The 20705-nt window shown below is 34.4% G+C and overlaps 1 protein-coding gene and 1 long non-coding RNA gene across 3 annotated transcripts in view; both read right to left on the reverse strand.

The window, feature by feature from the left end:
• LOC109722612 lies at nt 463-2316 on the reverse strand. The gene is made up of 3 exons (XR_002219510.1): nt 1959-2316; nt 1570-1887; nt 463-640 (listed from the first exon to the last, which is right to left on the reverse strand). It is a non-coding gene; the product is annotated as an uncharacterized LOC109722612 (long non-coding RNA).
• Nucleotides 3474-20705, reverse strand: part of LOC109722288 — a 29178-nt gene continuing 11946 nt past the window's right edge. Inside the window, exons 4-13 of one of the 2 annotated variants that reach the window (XM_020250283.1) lie at nt 9453-9532; nt 7651-7735; nt 5409-5828; nt 4893-5000; nt 4720-4787; nt 4476-4563; nt 4310-4381; nt 4142-4195; nt 3983-4058; nt 3474-3648 (exon numbers count right to left, since the gene is read on the reverse strand). In XM_020250283.1, the coding sequence (XP_020105872.1) occupies nt 3984-4058; nt 4142-4195; nt 4310-4381; nt 4476-4563; nt 4720-4787; nt 4893-5000; nt 5409-5828; nt 7651-7735; nt 9453-9532 (1050 nt within the window). In that variant the 3' untranslated portion in view covers nt 3474-3648; nt 3983. Of the gene's footprint in view, nt 3649-3730; nt 4059-4141; nt 4196-4309; nt 4382-4475; nt 4564-4719; nt 4788-4892; nt 5001-5408; nt 5829-7650; nt 7736-9452; nt 9533-20705 lie in introns of those variants that run through there. The other variant, XM_020250282.1, reaches the window with a different exon arrangement.

A 20705-nucleotide genomic window follows, 5' to 3' on the forward strand; every position in this document is an offset into this window, starting at 1 on the left:
TATGATATAACAAGAGTCTTTTAATAGAATTGCTATCTTCTATCTAAATTAATAAGTTTAGTGATAGAAATATAGAAATTGATGAAAAAATAATAATTCAGTAATATCCTTGAGAAAAGAGAATAAAATAGTGTAGCAAGTAAAAATAAATTGGGCTAATTGCATATATATATTCTTGCAAATATAATGAATTGCAAATATATCCCTACAAAGTTCAAGTTTCATATGTTGTTCCTATAAAAGTTCTAATATTTTTAAATATGTCCCTCTGATTTGTTACTGTCATGCCCCGGATTACACGTTTTCCGGGCACACCGACAAATCCGCCGTATACAAAAAAATTTTTCATGTATACGAAGCGATAGCTGTACCTGTAAATCATACAATACTACTAACAGTAGTATAGAGCTGCTAGAAGAACCAGAAATAAAACAAACCGAGTTCCATATACATAACGCCAAATCCAAGATACAAAATTACTCGCACTGGCGAGTTAAACAACTCTATGTACATGAACTCCACCAAAAAGTAACTACCTGCTGCAGGTGATCCTCTAACTCGACTCGTCGGATAGGGCTCTAACTCGTGACGCCCTTGCCTCAGTCCAGATCAGCAACAGCAGCAACCGAAGACGATGGCTCTGCAAAAGAAATAGGGTAACAACAGGGCGTGAGAACTACTGTAAAACAAGTAGTCCTTAGTGGGTGCCGCCCTCAACAACATCGGTCCACCCACTAAGTCTACAGAAGGGAGTAAGGATAGTAGTAAATGCAGGAATAAAATCTACCGCTATGAATCACTACACTATTATGCTCTACATTAACCAACTGTAGGAAATGTCAAATCTAATCCAATCTAATCGGGACTGTAAGCATACCCGTCCCTGAGACTGTGAACACACTCGTCCCTGCCCAGTTGCGACTATCCAGCTACCTCCACACTATCTAGTCCGTGGAGAGCAAGTCCAACCGGCATGAGCGACACCAGCGCGAAAGCACGACGCCCATCTCCGGAGTGGCACTCGTGGGAGCTACCCAACCGAGTATGCAGCGTATCTCTGTCGAGCTCAATCAGGCTCTACCTCAAGCCAAAATCCAAGTAACCGACTCTAACTGGTCTAACCACCAACAGGTCACGTGCCCTCGGCACAATCCGTCGCCAAAAAGGCGATATGGGTCCACCGTTAACCTCGACGGCACCCAACAGTCCGGAACAGTCTGAACGCTACTATAAAAATATACTCGGCATCCCAGCACGAGCGTAACTGAAAGCTAAACTATCTGGAATACTCACTATGAGGATACTGCTACAGTATAAAATAATACAACGGCCCCTAGGGCTAAATTAGGTAGTGCAACTGATGACAGGTCTAACTCGCCGGTTTTCTCCTAATTTAATTTTCAAGTCCAACATGTATAAATTACTTAATTTATTATCACATGCTCCAAATTCAGATTTGCAATTCACATAATAATTCATGAATTCGAGCTAAAGTAAACTACACAAAATATGAAATTTACACATGTTGACTACTAAGCACTTAGGGGTATAAGCCGATGATTAACCCACCTTAGTCGCTAATCCCCGGCAGCGAGGAAGTCCCAACACAAGGGAATGCCCTGCTGGATCAACCAAACACCTCCAAAGGCCAGAAGTCAAGCTCCCGCCAAACTCTACACGTAGAATCCGACAATAAGCATCAATTCTGCCTCAAAAACAGCAACAGAGAAGAGCAAAATTCCGACCTAGCAAACCTTTACCAAATCCAGCAAGTAAGGGCTTCGTGGATTCCTCTCGAAGTCCTGAATCCAACGAACCAAATCTCGTCAAAATCCGACACTCCTACGTCGAGTACGAGCCGAAACGCCAACGATCGACATTGGAAATCTGTAGGGACAACACCTAGCTCGAATTTGAAGAAGCTTGGAAATAAAGATGCAATTTGACGGCACACCCACCTCGACAGCGACACTAGTATCTGTGCGACGTCGAGGACGGCGGTAACACACCCTCGCCCGGCCTCGCGATGCTACGGCGACAAACGTGGGCTCGAACGGCTCCGCGGCGCGACGTCGACGGCGAATCTACTCTACCCAAGCTCCTTCTATTCGATCAATGCTAGAGAGAGAGAGAGAGAGAGAGAGAGAGAGAGAGGAGGAGGAGGAGAAGAGTGGCAAATAGCTCTCTCTCTCTCTGCTCCTACACGTATATATCAAGGGGATGAAGAGTTGATACAAACGAGGCAAGCAAATTTACCAAAAAGCCTACCACCAACTCAAATGTACCGGTACACATGCAAGTGTACCAGTACAGATGCCAACCCGAGAGCAGCTGCGCGTAGCCTGTGCAGTGTACCGGTACACCATACTTGCTGTACCGGTACAGCAAGCAGAAAAACAGCTATTTGCAGATTTTTCTTACTAAATGCTGCTCTCGCGTCGCACAGAGTCCGTTTTGCGTCTATTTCGCGCCAACGCGACTCAGACTTGTCCCGACACTCTCCAGAGCTGTCGACAAGCCTTCACTGCTAAACACCAGGGATCTCACAGTTACCGTTAGAGAACTGCATATTTTTTAATAGTAGATAAGTAAAATGTCAATTTTGCCATCACAAATATGTCTTTTCGAAAGCCTCAACTGCTATAATCGTGTGGAAATGTATCCCAAAAAAATTTACAGGATTTTGATTGAGAGAAGAAGGTATAATATAAAAAGGGTAAAAATATCAACTTACTTCATTGACTAACTAGGGTTAAGTATTTGACTTATGATTAACTAAATTTTTTTTAACGGATTCTAATGACAGGGATATATTTGAAAATATTAGGATTTTTACGGGAACAACATATGAAAGTTGAACTTTACAAAACTATATTTGCAATTTACTATATTTGCGAGGACCTGTATGTAATTAACCCAAATAAATTTGAGGCATATCGTAAGATTGATTAAAAAAAACAATAGTTCAATTGTTTCTTTGATTTAAAAAAAAAAACTATACTTCAAATGAAAATAACATTAAAGTTAAAGTATATGTATTAGTGCATAATTAAGCCAAAAGAAAAATCTGGGCATGATCCAAATTTTTTTGGCACTAGGAATTTTATGTTGGCCCAGATTAGATTGGATTTGACATGTAAAAGGGCAATGGTCAAGTCTAATAGTAGCAGCAACCTATTGTGTTTAAACTGCCAGCTCAAAATACTTAAATTTAATTATTAATTATAAAATAATTAATTCTGATGTATCTAAGCATAATTTTACTATAGACTATTGGAGTGTCACAAACATCACACACTGCTTTTGTCGTTAATTAGTGCTGTTGGTTCTGATCTTCTTTAAATTTGTTTTAATCCAAGCAAGTTTATCATAGATAACTTATTCTGATATCTAAATAGGACCTTAGAATAATAAAACTTGAAGATTATTGTATAAATTGGAACGAATTAAAATTCAATGACCAACAAGCAAACTAATAGTGCAATTAATTTTCCCACTTCACCTACTCAAAAGCTCATTAGAATGGTCCTCTTTGTGATATTGTATATCTTATTATCCACTCTCCTCTTCATTTACGACTATGAAGGAAAAAAACAAAAAAAAAAAAATGACACTTCCCAGATTTCATCTCCTTTCAAACCATGTTCCCTGCAAGGTTAGGCTGGATTAGAAACCATTAAAAATAAGTTTCTTAAATTTGTCAGTTAATAGTTCAAGAGCTGAATCATACTTTTATGAACCACACTTAATAACCTTTTTTCTCACCAAACAAACCAATGAACAGTGACAAGTTGGAGTTTTAAGATCAAACTAATTAGTTCACAAAAACTCTTTAAAACTTTTTAAAGAGTTACTGCCTTCAGAAACATTGCTGGAAAGGCTACAAGAATTTACAAACATTTAAGAATGATCGGAAGGTTATAAAACACTGGAAAAAAGCCTTTTTTTTTTGGGCATATTTGCCAACATAAACATAATTAACCTCATTCACTGGACAATTGCTCAGATCTAAGAAGCCGTTCGACTTCGTCATTTGCCTCGGCTTGTATACGCCATCGCTGAAAAGAGAAAAACGAAGTAAAAGGGAGATTGGTGAGACTACTAGGCATGAGCTTTAAATTCAAATCTATGAGACACTTGCCTCTTCAAGATTTTCAATCTCCATTATCTGTTGTATCTGTTCTGAAATTCTTTCCTGCAATTGAACAGTTATTCTTAAGTGAAAGTTCCAGTTACCATTAAAAGACAGGAAAAAAAAACAGTTGTAACTTCTATGAGTTTGACCAAGATGGATAAAAAGCTCTCTCACCGCACTGCTCGCTGCCTCGGCAGCAAGAACATCCGAGTCCATTTCTACTTCAATTTCTATCATCGAAGAAATCTGGAAAAAGGATTCAGCATTTTCAAATATAAAGAAGAACGGAAAGAGAGATTCGTTGTCAAATTGTTGCGGATTAAAACACTTGAAGACCTACTTTTGCGTAGCTCTCAATTAGCTCAATCCTAGCCAAGAGGGCATTTTCCAAGCTTTCACGCGCCATTTTGACTCTACCTCGTCGAGCGCTAGAAATCAAGCAGGTTATCATATTGAGATTAGAAGGAAAAAAAAAAAGAAAAAAGGATGAGAAACTTTTTTTTTTATATACTAAACTATAGCGTTATTTTTTAATTGGAAAGTGTCACACAAAAAAGCGATTGACATTGAAGATGAAATGTTACCGGTATGACACTTCTCCGACAGCTAATATTTTGTTCTCCAGCTGGCACATCCGAGCCAACATCCAAACCTTTAGGAGAGTCACAATAGTAAGGTCTTCTTTTCAAATTGACAAATCAATTCAGCGATGAAGTGGTAGTTGAATTACTTATAAAGTGCAAAGAAAAATATAAACCTCCTTTTCAGCTGCTTGTTTTAGGTCCTTGATGCGAGTCTGCAGCAGGTCATATTGCGATAAAAGCTGCTGCTTGAGAGCAACAACATCCACTGCCTTTTGAGGCAACTGAAAAAAGGAAAATAGAATGTGCAAGTCAACTAATCTCCCACCAGATCTGATATGCAACTAAAATCTTCTGTCAGCGGGTCTCTTTTCGGCCTGTTGTAAATGATTTGAGGTGCTTTCGTTTTGAATATCACATTTTGTATTCAACAGGTTAAGCTTCTCCACTTCTATAACTCTACAAGGGATTATACTATTGTAATTTTATCTCCTGACTTCTTGCAAGCAAGGGGTTAAAAAAAAAAAAAAAAAAAAAAAAAAAAAAAAAAAAGCACCAAGTGAAGGTAAGTCAAATTTGTAAGCAAGGGGTAGAAAAAAAGAAGCACCAAGATTAGTAATATAGGTGAGTAACCAAAAGAGCTATGTGATGCAAGTAAAAGAGTTTAAATAGAAATTGGAGGAAAAAATTACCTTACAGAACTCTGGAAGAATCACTTGGTTTAAAGCCGTTCCAAGAGCAGCTGATGCGACAAGAGTTACCGAAATGAGTCTAGGAAGGCTGGGATCGATGAATGCAGATGCAGCATCACCAGACGCCAATAAAGCAATAGAAGGAAACAAAAAATATGGGCTTGTTAAAAATGAGCCATTATTCTCAACAGGAGCTCTTAGCAGTTGAGAAATCTGTCCATTAGTGTGGTTTGTGAGACTCATAGGTTCCCCTGGTCTAAAACCAGGAGACTTTGCGCTTAGTTTTAATGGACCCATTTGACGATAAACATTTGATGGAGCTGCTAAAGAAATGGTCACTCGTTCTCCCTCTTGAGCTGGGAGTTCTACTGTCTTAGTACCAAATCTGTGCGTACGAGCTGTTCCTGTAGGAGTACGGACCTGCAACAGAGTAAAGATAAGTTTGGGAATTCGACATACATTTTATTTAACAAATCAAGTTCTCCAAAGGAGAAATGCGCTCATAGCCTACTAATTTTACTTCAGTTCTTTATTCAGAATTTTGCATGCTTTCTACATTCAGAGTGATCATGTATTTACCTGTTAGAGGATTTAATAGTATTTCTAACAACAGTTAGACATGCGTCAAATTCTTGGGACGGCCCCCTTTATATTGCATGGCGAAATTTTTTGGAGTGAAATTAAATGGAGATTTTCTGAAGTGTAAGACTTGATACGTCAGTCCTTTAATTAGAGGGACGTTAGTCGATTAATTAGAGTTGACATCTTTACTAGTGCAGCAGTAGGTTATAAAGTAGGTCAACTTGTTCACTGAACTTTTGTAACACTAACTGTGTATGTTAGACTAAATGTTTCTGGAAAGCTCTTAAAAAATGGAGATGAGTTTGAAGAAAAATAAGTTTCCTACATGAAATCAAGTTCAACAACATGACAACTAATCACTCTTATCCATAAAGAAAAATAAGAAGTTTTATAACTCCCAAGTCTCTATAACAATCAATTTCTTGTTTGAAGCAATTACATTCAAGCCTATACATGGCTACTCGAGTATACTTGAATACCTAGCTCAAATTGTAAGGAAGAAGGTTGGCTTTGTACAGTATGGAAAGCTCCTAGAGACTGAGATTCTATATGCAACTCATAAATTGATACAAGAAGTGCATTTCACGGTAAGTAGGTCTAAGGAACACTCCTGAAAAGTATATAAATGATCTTTATCATTGACCCGCTTAATCTCATGTAACAATTGTTAAATTATTTGTCATTATTTTAGATTAAAGATTTTCTTGATCTCCAGCCAACCGATGCAACACATCCACTCACACTCTCCTCTTCCTCGAAACCTTGAACACAACGGCAACACCCAATACACCTACAACCATGTGCACACGCGTGCACGTGTGGACGCCCACACACATGCAGAAAGAGAGAGAGAGAGAGAGAGAGATCGCGAGAGAGAGAAAGAGAGAATTACTATAGATCAGAAGTTCAATCTACTTAGTCTAAAATAAACTCCGGCACCTTAGTATAAGGCTTTTACATTGTTGACTGTTAAATAGCAATAGACTAGTACTGTAGAGGACTATTCACCTAATTTCAACATCATGCCTGCTTTATCTATTCACTTGGTATCCAAATTTAGCAAAATATATCACTCCGTAAGTATTTCTAACTTCTTGTTTATGATCTTAGGCATTGGTATGAATATGATTCTGCTTTATGTACATACCAAAAAGTTCTAACAAGAGGGGCTTTCGGAGGTTTCCACTTTTAACTTTAGTGGCTCATATTACATGGGTTGACATGTTTTTGTAATCACCAGCTACAAGCTCTAGAGGCTAATAGCTATGGTGATACCTGGTGCAGCACTCTGTCCTGGATTCGAAACACAAGACTTGCAGTTTAATTCATAAAAGATTAATCTCTTGTGCTGGGTGGGTTTTGTGTTTAGGAAAGGCACAATAATAATAATAATAACAACAACAATAATAATAATAATAATAATAATGAATTGTTGTTCCCACTGTTGAATTAAGTATAACCATTTAGATCAGTTTGTGCATAAAATATGAGGGTATCTATTATCTATAGTTGATTGATGACAACAATTTCATGAAAATAGATGTCTATTCAAGACATTTTTTTTTGTGTAAAGAAGAAGATTGTTGCAACTTCCAACATGCATATTGCAATAAGTTTGAACAAACAATCAAGAAAATAATTGTCAAGAGAAAAAATATACCACAATTGAGTGAAGAGCAGCGGGAATGGCATTTTTCGTTATTTGTAGAAAGCCCAAAGCCTTTTCCCAAGCTGAAGTTTCCGTGCTGCGTTCGGCAGGAGCAGATCCTTAGAAAAGTGAATATCACAGCATCAACGCCATATTTAGTATCTTGTACATTTACACATATACGCATTATAATCATGGAATGTATTATAAAACACAAAGAAGAAGTTTAAATTGACTAGCAAACAAATAGGAATACAACAAGAATAAAAGATGAGAAGGTTATCCGACATTCATTGTAAACATGTACAAGATAGAAGCAAGGGCTGATGCTTGCTGATAGTCATTAAGAAGAATAAAGAGCATGTGATACTGATCTATTGAGTGGTTGAAAAACCGTATAAGGGAATTAGATTGGAATAATGAACACTAGTGCGGACTATATTTGTTAATACATCCTTCTCAAGTTATATGCTCAATTAGATAAGGCCCATTTCTCCAAAACACATGTATGTCATACAGGAAAATCATTGTAAAACTCAGATAGTTCACTAGCGTTAATAATTTAATAGGCCTCGGCCATTTTACTACCATTACTAATGTCCTAGTCCTTATATTTCTATGCACTTTCTCCTTCATCATTCACTATGAACCTCCATGATAAAATACCCTATTTCAGCCATGAGATCTTCGTTGGGTGCATTCAGACATGTCTCGATCTCCTCCTAGTTACTACAAAACCATGTGGAATTTGAGAGACAAGATAGTCCATCATACTGATGTTGCGGCCCCGGGATTCACTTCCTTTGTCAGATCAACATTGGCAGTTTGGATGCACAATTAGGCGACCCCGCATGATAGTACTTCTAAGAGGCAGATATAATAGACGTTCCAACCAGCAGACCAAATAATAACTTTTAATAGACATTAACAACTTCTCCACAATAATGAAGTCCATGTTACTAGTCCTTAACAGACCTATCCACATTCTTCATAATATAATGTGGAGTATTAGACACTCAAAAGCCAAATGCAGTGTACAATCAGCACAAGTATAAACTACTTGAAAAGTCATATACCCCATAATGAAAAAAAGAGGACAGAAAAAAATGGAACGCACAAACCCCCAACCCAACCTATTTGCAGAGCCATGGTGGCGTTCAACATTGTTGGTATAAACATGATTGGAGGGAAATGCAATTGTTGTTTAGTTAACATTAATCAACTTATGCCTGATTGTTTTATATGACCACATGAAACTCTGAAGTCAGCAAGTTTGTTCAGCAAGACAGAGTCAAGAAAGAGAAATTGGGAGCTCATGAATACTATAAATTTTTCCATGAGTTCAATGACTAACCCCTAAATGAGTGTAGTCTGTACACAGATTTTTACAGGGTGCATACATAAAAGATCTTTTTGTAAGATATATTTGTCAAAGTCTTTCATAAAATGGGTAATAGTGCAATCCAATGTTATTGAGAACAATTCAATTGCTTATTTCTTGTATCAACATAATAAGAGTTCCAAATAGAGAAAATATCATATAAGAAACCCATGCAAGCCGTTCGGCGCTCCTCTTACACCTTGTGTTGCAATTTAATCAAGTTAAAAGACATTAGAAAAAAATTGCTGATGTAGCAACAGAGCTTTTGCCCTGCAACTTAGGAACATAATAGCAGTTACATGCATAATTGTGGAGTACTAGTCTGAAAAGAAAATAGGATATCTGTTAAATTTAGGAAGATGAAAGATACTATATGCATTATAAGAAAGAAAAGTACAAGGACATTCAATGAATAAATGAATGTGCAACTGACCTGATTTCTTCTGAACTAATACTAACGATGTTTCCAGATACAAGTTCATACTGGTAACGGCACTTTGAACAAGAAGCAACCTAAAGAAAATACACAAAAGTATCTTTAAGCGGTTGTAAAAGCCACAAAAATATGGTATCTGGCAACTACAGGAGAATAAGTCTTTTACAAAAAGAAGAATTGTATATCATATAATAAATTCTCAAGTAAAAAAAAGAAAATAGAAGTCTCTTCGCTCACCAGCCAATATCAGAGACTTTCTTTGAATGGGAATTTGAAAAAAAGTAAAAGAAAAGAAAAGAAAAGAAAAAAAAATGATAGCTTCAAAAAAGAAAATATTACATATATGACTAGTGATTTAACTTGAGTTTGTCTGTGCCTATGCAAAGGTGATAACATTATTATGAGTTAAATGTGCTTTTCATTTTCCTGATTGTATTGGATTCGTGATTCTTGTTATGTATATCTCCGTAGCGATCCACTTTCAAAACTCTTATATTGGTGCTTATAACACATTGCTTGCTTTAGATGTCAAAAGACAAAATGTCCCACAGCTCTTTGGCGAGTATAGATAGATGACAATGCTGTTAAAGATATGGCCTCTTTGTTTTTTTATTGGTTTGGTCCATGCACCGGGTCTATGGAATAATAGATGGGATCTCAAGAGTATTCTCATTGGTGGATTCAAAATAAGTTGGACATTATATTATAGTCGGTTCCTATATATTATCCTAATTCTAGTTTGACTAGGAATAGGATAAAGGTTGATCTATATATACATGTCGACTTGAATGGGATGGTTGTGTGGAGGTCAATTAATTAGCATCAGGTGCATGGCTAATTAATCAAGGCTGTTGGCCCGACCTTGAGGATGTACGGCAACAGCAACGGGGGGGGGGGAGGGTGTGCGGAGGCGCATGAAGGCTTAATTAATTAGTATAAGGCGAGGCTAATTAATTAAGGTGCCCCAAGTGCACGTCCGTACGGCAAGAGAAGGTGCCGCGGCCTCGCATGCGACGTCTGGATTGGAGTCAGTGGCGGAGCGGAGATTCTCGACCAATTGCCTGAGCGGTTCGGATTCTTTGAAGCAACGGCAAAAACGATTTTGGTCAGAGTTTTCTATACTTCTCTAATTTGGTCTTCTCGACTTTACGAAAAGCTTCTTTTTCCGGTATTTTCTTGGAGTTGTCTTTGGAATAAGAGAAAGGTAGGATTCACCATAAGGCTCTTGATTTTTTTTTTTTGGAGAAGACATAAGGGGTAAGCTTGTACTTCTATTTCTTCACATAGTGGAATACATCTCTCTCGCTCTCCCGTGGACGTAGGCAATTGCCGAACCACGTAAATCTCGGTTTCTTCTTTCTGCATTTATTTTTTTTACCATTTGGTTGACTTTTTCTATTCTTCGTGCATCTTTGTTGGTAGCGCATGAGGGACGATCCATCCGGTTCCCAACAGGTGCCATCACCCTCTCTTACTAGTCACAAAGAGAAGGGAGAGAAGCAATATGCAACAAAATGACCCAATAATCATGCCATTATATCAAGAGGTTATTAATTGGTTTCTGAAGCAAGTAACAAAGTTTTCTAATGCATATGCCATTTGTACATGTTGACATGGAATTATAATGGGTACATTAAGCTTAGCTCTACCTAGTACATACATGTTCTCTCATAAACCATGAAAAGTTATTTTTGCATAAATTCTATTCTCGATGGAACAAAGCAAGATAGTCTAATTTGATAAATGAGATTGATCATCTAAGTTTCTAATGTCAAATCAATGCCCCTAATTAGAGTCAGGTGGAATAAAATGAGCTAATTTCGAAATGAACATCAAAGACAATTCTACCAACCTAAATTCACAAGATTTTAAACAGGACTAAAGGCCTGTTTGGCCCAGCTTATGCTGTTGTTAAAAAGGCAACCCAACCAAAAAGGGTGTTTGGGAACCAAAAGCCCTTTGGGTTTCTACTGTAGCAGGCCGAATTTACTGTGTTAAAAGGCACAATAGCAGAATCTCCTGAGTCGGAGCTTTAGCATTTAGGAGGGCAAATTGCACAATTGAACGACTTAAAAATTTTCTCCAAGGACTAAAATACCCCCAAACAAAAGGCTAAATTGTAACGAGTCCCACGCTTTTTCTTTTTTCTTTTTCTTTTTCTACTTACCCATTGCCCAACCCTATCTCCCCTATTAATAATTAATTATTAAATTTTTTATTTATATTTGGTAACAAATGAATAATACTATCAAATTTGTTTTTGTGTTTCAACACAGTTTATCTCTTTTCTTTTATTTCTTTCTTTTCTAAGTTTTGACTATAATTTTCAAGCTTATTTTCTTGATAAAATACATTTTAACTACTTTTATTAAATTTTAACTAATTAGAATAATTTCAATAAAAAACTAGAAGCTGAGGGTGTCAATTCGAAGAAGAAAAGTTATAGGGGCCTTTCAAAATAGCCTATTTCAAACAGGTCATAGAATAGTTTAAATAATAACTTAATTAAACATTATCCAATAAGGAAAATTAATTTTCTATATAAAGTGATTTTTCCTTAAATAAATGAGTATGATATTGAAGGGTAAAAATGAATTGGCACCTCCTAAACTATAGGACGTTTGGTTATCAGTCCCTATACTTCATATTTTGTGGTTGACACAACTTTTGTTTTTTTTTATTTGAGTTATGAGTTATTTAAATTTTAAAAACTTAAATATATAATTCATTAGATTTTATGGGTTTAAATCACGCCAAAACAAGTGCTTATTTTATTTCTAATTAATAATCAATAACTAATACTGCTCGAATCTCGAATTACCATAGATTATTAAATAAGATGATTTTGTTTCTCTAGTACAATTTTAAATTTGATTTCTTTTTATTTTACTTTAAGCATTTTAAATTGATTTCTGTAAAAAAAAATTGGCAACAATGTATAAAACTTACCACAACTATCATCCATTTGATCTCACTACCTAACCTTTAAAAATTTTAATTTTGTTGTCTAACCTTTTAATGTATTTGATTTTAGCCAGTCAGTGACTCTTTAATTTCAAAATTTGAATGTGTTGTTTATCTTTACGGATTTAATTACATATTTTGTACAATTTATGTAACTATAAATTCATTAAAATAAGCAATGAGCATAAAATTTGTAATCAATAACTAATACTGCTCGAATCTCGAATTACCATAAATTATTAAATAAGATGATTTTGTTTCTCTAGTACAATTTTAAATTTGATTTCTTTTTATTTTACCTTAAGCATTTTAAATTGATTTCTGTAAAAAAAAATTGGCAACAATGTATAAAACTTACCACAACTATCATCCATTTGATCTGACTACCTAACCTTTAAAAATTTTAATTTTGTTGTCTAACCTTTTAATTTATTTGATTTTAGCCAGTCAGTGACTCTTTAATTTCGAAATTTGAATGTGTTGTTTATCTTTACGGATTTAATTACATATTTTGTACAATTTATGTAACTATAAATTCATTAAAATAAGCAATGAGCATAAAATTTGTATCCGAAGAACCATCAAATCATTTAGACCAAACAGATTGAAAGGTTGGGTATTAAAATCCAAATTTTGAAGCGTTTGATAGTTGAATAAAAAATGGACTAAAGTTTAGGTAAGTTTTACACATTTTTACCAAAAAACTAAAAGAGTAAGTATTTTGGTAATTTTAGTATTTTACACAACAATTCAGCAAAATTTTTGCCAAACAGCTTTTTGTATTCTACAGTACTTCTGCTATAGATTAACCAAAGGCATTATAGTTTTTCTTTCTAGCACATAACTATATTCCGCAATACATTTTCAATAGCGCTATTCTCAACATATTGGCCAAACAGGTACGAAAGATCCTTGGTAAATTTATGCTATATTGAGCTAGTTACATTTTAGAAGATATCAAAATCAAAGGTTCTCTTGATTTTCTCAAAAGATTGCGACAAAAATGTGTGAGCATCAATTTGGAGCTTTTATGTTAATTTTAATAATGCTTATATCATTGTCACCTTATATGTACAAACAGACCATAAAGCATAAGCTTAAAAACAGCATTATATTATCTTCTTTTTTTTTTTGATAAAAGATAGACACCTTAGAAGCAACCATAGCTTCCTCATGACGCAGCAGTACAACACAGAGAGATAAATAAGAGATAGGTGAGAAAGCGAACTGAATGTGATTTAATGGTGGAAAAATCTGTATTTCTATCCATATTTAAAATATGGATATGATGTAGATAATGATATTAAAAGGATGCTAAATTTGTACCTGTGTTACACTGATATGGATACAGGATACAAATATGACATGATAAGGATACGGGGATACCACAAATTCTGAAAATCTTCAGATACCATACGTAGGGGATACAATAATAAAAAAAATATTTTTAATGCATATATTTATATTATAAATGATAATAGACATTAAAAAAATTTTAGAATCTTTTGATAATTAGTTAATGTAAAGCAATAAACTAACTAACTTGTGTAAAGATATAAGCATAGTTAAATTTTATTCATCAAGTAACAAAATAAATCAAACCAATTGTGATCTTTAGTTTTTATCAGCCACGAAACTCATGTAATCCCATCGCAAAATAACTATTCCCCCTATCTCGCAAGTATCCTTAATGTTTCCATCATGTATCCATCAAGTATCCGATAATTTCCCAAATTTCCAAAAATGTCGGATTCTCCTATAAAGTAATCTAACACATATCGGATGTGTATTGTGAGAATATCGGTATCTGATACATATCCGATACGATACGACAAGCAAAATGAAGTATCTGTGCATCATAGTTTTGTACCTATTTTTGTCTAAATTGGAAATGAATACGAGTTGGATTTAAGTCAAATCCATATAAGAACTAGATTTTGGAGAGATCCAAGCCAAGACAGAGTATAGCTACAGAAATATACAATAATGTTGGAGGACATTGGAGGGAAAACACAAATTTCTCTTTATTGCAAATATGGTGCCTTCTTTTGTTATTATTGGCTTGCAGATATGGTGCCATCTTTTGTTATTTTTTGGACAGCACCTGCATTAGCATGCAATGGCAGCAAATTATAGTTGTAGCAACGTCTGCTACAATGCATGACTACAGCATCACATTGAAGGCGCCGTTGCAACGGCAATAACTTGTGGGGGTAGATCGGCTATATAATAAATTGAGGGGATATAGGATTTTACGGTTTCATTTTGTAGTTAAAAGATGATAAAGTATAGGTTCTAACTCTTTTAAGGGTGAATCTGATAAATCTAATACATTTATGTCATTTATTAATTCGGTGATAAATATTGCATCAAATTTGCTATTAATCTATTTAATCTTGGACCATGGTTCATGTTGAACTCGTTAATTAATACTAAATTTGTGTGCATATATATATGGAGTTTTGAAACAACTTGCATGATCAAGTTTCAAATTTATAGGCCATAATTTTCTTTTTAGTAGTAAAGTACATCACTTTTTTTTTATGAGTAATATGCAAATTTATTTATTTTGATTTGATAATTATTGAAATTAAAATAGGTGGTAACTAAGCCTTTTGACATTTAACAACTTTGATACTATTATATTCTGTTTAAGTCAGTTTATATATATATATATATAGAGAGTTCGGCTACTATACTCTTATGAGTACGATCGCCTTCGTACTCATAAGTCGTTTTCGATGATAGAGCTTCCGAATCGACGATCCATACCGTTAAACATTTTCTTTTTTTTTTTTGGACACAAAAATCTCTCTCTCTTTTGCGTTAACTCTTTGTACCGACAGCCTAGCCGGTACACCGCGGCTAGGCGTATTAATCAAACCCCTGACACGGGTATTTTGAAAACAGGTAAACTAACAGCCAAACATTGTGAGAAATTCAGAGAACGTTCGTCGTTATTTCTGTATTTCATTCGAAATTATGTTAATCAGAACATATGAGAAGAGTAAAACTGTGAAGTTACAAAAAAAAAAAATGAGAGAAAAAGAAAAAGAGAAAAAAAAACAGGAGAGTAAAAAGGACAACAAATAAAGCATCTCTGTTAAACCACACTATACTAAATAAGGTAACAAGGTTAGATTTTTAAAAGGAAGACTTAGAGTTGTACGATAACCTGCTGTCTAAATATTTTTTAGGTTATTCTTTCTTACTCTCTGAGCAGAGCGTTGTTTATACCTACAATGGTGCTCCTTCTATCATTGTACTTTTTTTTTTTTTTCTCTTTACCATTCGGATGTTGGTTCTTCCCAACATTAGGCATGTTGGGGAACAGGTTACCACAACTTCCACTTTGTTCTCTAAACTCTTTAAAAGACATATAATAAGTAGATTTAGGTAAGAGAATATATCTCTCTCCTTTTCGAAATGTACCTTCATGTCCTAATATAGTACAATATGTTTCTTTATTTATTATGATAGGATTATTCTTTCATTATATGTATCATTATATATATATAATATATACCATTGTATATATTATATATATACCATACATTATATATACCATTGTCTTCCAAATCATTGGAGAAAACCAAAATCATTTATTTTCTTTTGCACTATTCTATTCACTTCTTTTTTAACCATAATCTAATCTTATCAACATCCTAATTAATGCTGCGTTTCACCCAGTATCTAGATCGTGTTAAGTTTTTTTTCCTTTTAGATATATATACTCAGGCCGATAGTACGATATTTATCATGTTTTACAAACCATGATATTTCAAAATATGGCAATCTAGATAGTAAAATTAGTAAAAGTATACAATCTAGTATGATAAGTTGATTAGTGGGTGAGTCGTGATCCCCTGGTGATATTAGGATTGGCGTGTAGAGAAGTAGGTTCTTAACTTTTGGATTATCGTGGTTACTGAATCGTAATAATTATCATACTGTCGGATCAATATATATATATATATATATATCTTAATCCAATGATATGATAGATATCATGCCCTCGAGGGCATGATATCTATCATATCATTGGATTAAGATATATATATATATATATATATCTTAATCCAATGATATGATAGATATCATGCCCTCGAGGGCATGATATCACAACAAAAGCTAGAATCCCGTAAGTTTAGTTGCTAGCTGTGGCAATTTATACTAGATCCCATATACTTCAAGAATCCTTATTTTAAAATCAAAAAAAGTTATAGCAAATGAATCATTTATTTAATACAGTTTTACCTGCCATCCTTAACTTATGAGAAATTTTAAACTCGTATCCTGAAAATTTAAGTTCTAGTTCTTACAATTGGAATTAGATATATCAAATTTCTTAAAAGATAGTTTTAAACTTCTTTAAATCTAAGAAGATGTGGCAATTTGAGGTTTGAGCAGTATTATCGGTAACTTTAAACTGTTAAAACTTTATAAAACTAGTATTTCATTTGATACAGCTTTTTTATATTTTAAAATAAAGATTTTTGAAATTTATGGGATCTAGTTAAAATTGCCACACCTAGTAACTAAACTTGCGGGCTTCTAGCTTTTGTTGTGATATCATGCCCTCGAGGGCATGATATCTATCATATCATCGGCCTGAGATATATGTTCATAGTGGGTTCACTATGAACACACAAAAATCGGTAACCTAGATGAAAAAATAATGATTCTCAGGAACCTAGTTTGTGATAAGGTGGATGGTGGTGGATGGTGGTAGTAGAGTTGGAGTGTAGAGAGGTAGGTTCCCGATTTTTGTGTGTTCATAGTAAACCCACTATGAAAATGTTCATAAGATCGGGATGAGATATATATATATATATATATTAATCCGACCTTATGATAATTAACATTTTGCGAGAAAAATGATAGTTCAAAAATTGGAAACCTACTTTTTAATATCCCAGTCCTACTATAATCAGCCAATCTCAACTTACCAGGGGGATCCTAACTCACCAGGGGTGACCCAATATCATAAATTAGGTTACTAATCTTTATTACTTTTCTCAACTAGGTTTCCGATTTTTTGACCATCGTTGTTATCTTAAAACGATGATTATCATCGGGTCAGGCTGATATATATATATATCTCTCTCTCAACTCGATCTTATGAGAGCTATCATTTGCCTCGCAAAATGATAGCTCAACAAAAGCTACTATTTCGAAGGTTTAACTGCTAGCCGAGGCAATTTATACTAGATTTGGTAAATTTGATGGATCTTTATTTTTAAGTACGTGAAAGCTATAACAAGAAAATAGGTAGATCACTTGTCTTTTACTTACCAACTTTTACTTATAAGAAATTTTTTACTACTATCCTCAGAACATTAGTTCTAGTTCTCATATCTAGAACAAAATTTATCAAATTTCTTAAAAGATTGTTTTTAAGTTAACTAAACCTATAGAAATGTGGCAATTTGCTCTTTTGTAGAGAATAGGTCGTAATTTTAATATTTAAAACTTTGGGAAACTAGTAATCCGTTTACTACAGCTTTTCTAAACTTTAAACTAAAGATTTGTGAAATTCACCATATCTAGTACAATTTGCCTCGGCTAGCAGTTAAACCTTCGAGATAGTAGCTTTTGTTGAGCTATCATTTTACGGGGCAACTGATAGCTCTCATAAGGTCGAGTTGAGATATATATATATATATATATATATATCTCATCCCGATGATATGAAAATACTCATATCTCAGGAAGCATGAGTATTCAACAAAAGCTACAAGCCTGAAGGCTTAGCTGCTAGGTGTGGCAATTTGTACTAGATCTCATAAACTTTGAAGATCTTTTATTTAAAGCATTGAAAAACTTTAGTAATATATCAGGTAGTTCGCCTATATTTTACTTGCCAGTTTTAGCTTGCTGCAGGATTTTTACCTACTAGCCTACGAAGTTAAATTCTAGCCCCAATAACTAGAAATAGATCCATTACTTATCTTAAAAGATAGTTTTTAAGTTCGATAAGGCTAAAAAAATGTGGCAATTTGATCGTTCATAGTGTATGGCCGGCAATTTTTAACAGTTAAAACACTCGATAACTAGCATTCCATTTACTATAGCTTTTTAATATTTTAAATTAAAGATCTTCAAAATTTACGGGAGNAAGAACAATATCGAAAGTGCGTGAAATTTGATTTCTAGGTAGTTTAAATGGTTTAGATCATATTTAATGGAGCCGATCGTCAATTTGGAAGCTCTATCATCGAAAACAACTCGATAGTAAAACGCTCCGTTTACTATCGAGAGTATTCTAGCTCAACTCTATATATATATATATATATATATATATATATATATATAATGATAATTATTGTGGATAATTCTGCTTCACATATTGAATTGACCAAAATTAATTATGTATAATTTTTTTTGGCGTAATGGGATAAAGGTTGCCCTTAGAAACAGGCCCACTGATGTTCTATTGGTTGATGACGCTAGAAACCTCTAGGGTCTTGTTTGTCTCGCATGTGGTCTTGTCATTAAAAGAAGCATTTGACTCCGAACTTTGACTCTATGCACTTCAGTATAGTTTTGGCTATCGGGTGCGCGCATGTTAATTTATTAAAAATTTTGAAAATAAAAGATTGAGCATGTGTCTAGAAAAGTATACCATGTATATTATTAATTGATTGTATTATTTAAATTGTAGTTTAAATTGCACCAAAAAAGTTTCTAATAGATGTCTTGAAGGCCGAGACCTTGCAAGGGACAAATTATGACATGTGACAGTGCAAGATACAATATCTTCTCCACAAGCAGGGCCTGCTTGATCATCTTGTGAACTCATTGGAGAAGCCGACTGATGATAGTCCTCTTGTAATCTTATATAGTTTTTTCATCATTAAACATATATATTATCTTTACCACTTTTGTTCGCATATGTCATAATTTATTTTGTGCCTATAACTCGTGCGATGTATATGTGTGTTTTTATTAGTATACTCTATGTGTGCAACATAATAACACATGTCGCGCTATTTTACAGCGTTGTGCCAAGTTTATGGTGCTAAATTAGTCGGCGAGCCAAGGTATGCTTTATCGCAGTTAGTACTTGCCTCTAATCCCGATAGGCTAGATGAGACCAGGCTTGTGTGTTGCGCATAGTTAGCCGATCTGACCATATAATCTTAGTCAAAGATTGTGTTTTCGGGCAAATCTTGGATGCGACTAGGCCTTTGGGCAAGTCATTTAGACCAAATGTGATCAATGGCCTGAGCATTGGGCATCTCAAGTAAGACTTCTAGTAAGTCAATTTCGGTCAAGCCGAAATAGGGTTCTCATAGTGAATTGAGAATTGGCATGGGTGATAGTATAACACTCTAATATATATATATAGGTGATAGTATAACACTAATATATATACATATCACTCACTAGGCTCATAGGAGACGGTAGGTGTTGCATCTAAACTGTGTGGTGTATTTTATTTGCCTATAATTATCTAAAGTCTCGTGGAGCACCTATGATACACACCCGACGTGTTGCACGTTCTCCAAGGCCTCACTACCTAAAGTGGCGTCATCACCCTAGAATCGTCGTTATACAATATTTCAGTTGGTTTCATAGGTAACCTTTGTGCCCAGTAGACTCGTCGTTCCTGTTCGAGTTAAAAAAAAAAGAAAAAGAAAGAGGAGATATATATATACAAAAAATAGTAGACTAATTAGAATAGGTGTCATATTCTACTTAGATTCGAATTCTTCAAAATATATATATATATATATATATATATCGCGATTAGAAGATATGATAGATATCATGGCCCCGAGGCCATGATATCAGGGCAAAAGCTAGAATCCCATAAGTTTAGTTGCTAGGTATGGCAATTTTGACTAGATCCCATAAATTTCAAAAATCTTTATTTTAAAATATAAAAAAGCTGTATCAAATGAAATACTAGTTTGGTAAAGTTTTAACAGTTAAAAGTTACCGATGATATCGCTCAAACCTCAAATCGCCACATCTTCTTATATTTAAAGAAGTTTAAAACTATCTTTTATGAAATTTGAAAGATCTAATTCCAATTGTAAGAACTAGAACTCAAATTTTCAGGATACTGGTTTAAAATTTCTAATAAGTTAAAGGTGGCAGGTAAAACTGTATTAAATAAATAATTCATTTGCTACAGCTTTTTTTGATTTTAAAATAAGGATTCTTGAAGTATATGCCATCTAGTATAAAATCACACACCTAGAAACCAAAATAGCGAGAATATCACCGGATTAAATCTAAAAACATAAACACAGATAGACATATATATATATATATACA

The sequence above is a fragment of the Ananas comosus genome, linkage group 16 (genome assembly GCF_001540865.1).
Source record: "Ananas comosus cultivar F153 linkage group 16, ASM154086v1, whole genome shotgun sequence".
Lineage (NCBI taxonomy): Eukaryota > Viridiplantae > Streptophyta > Magnoliopsida > Poales > Bromeliaceae > Ananas > Ananas comosus.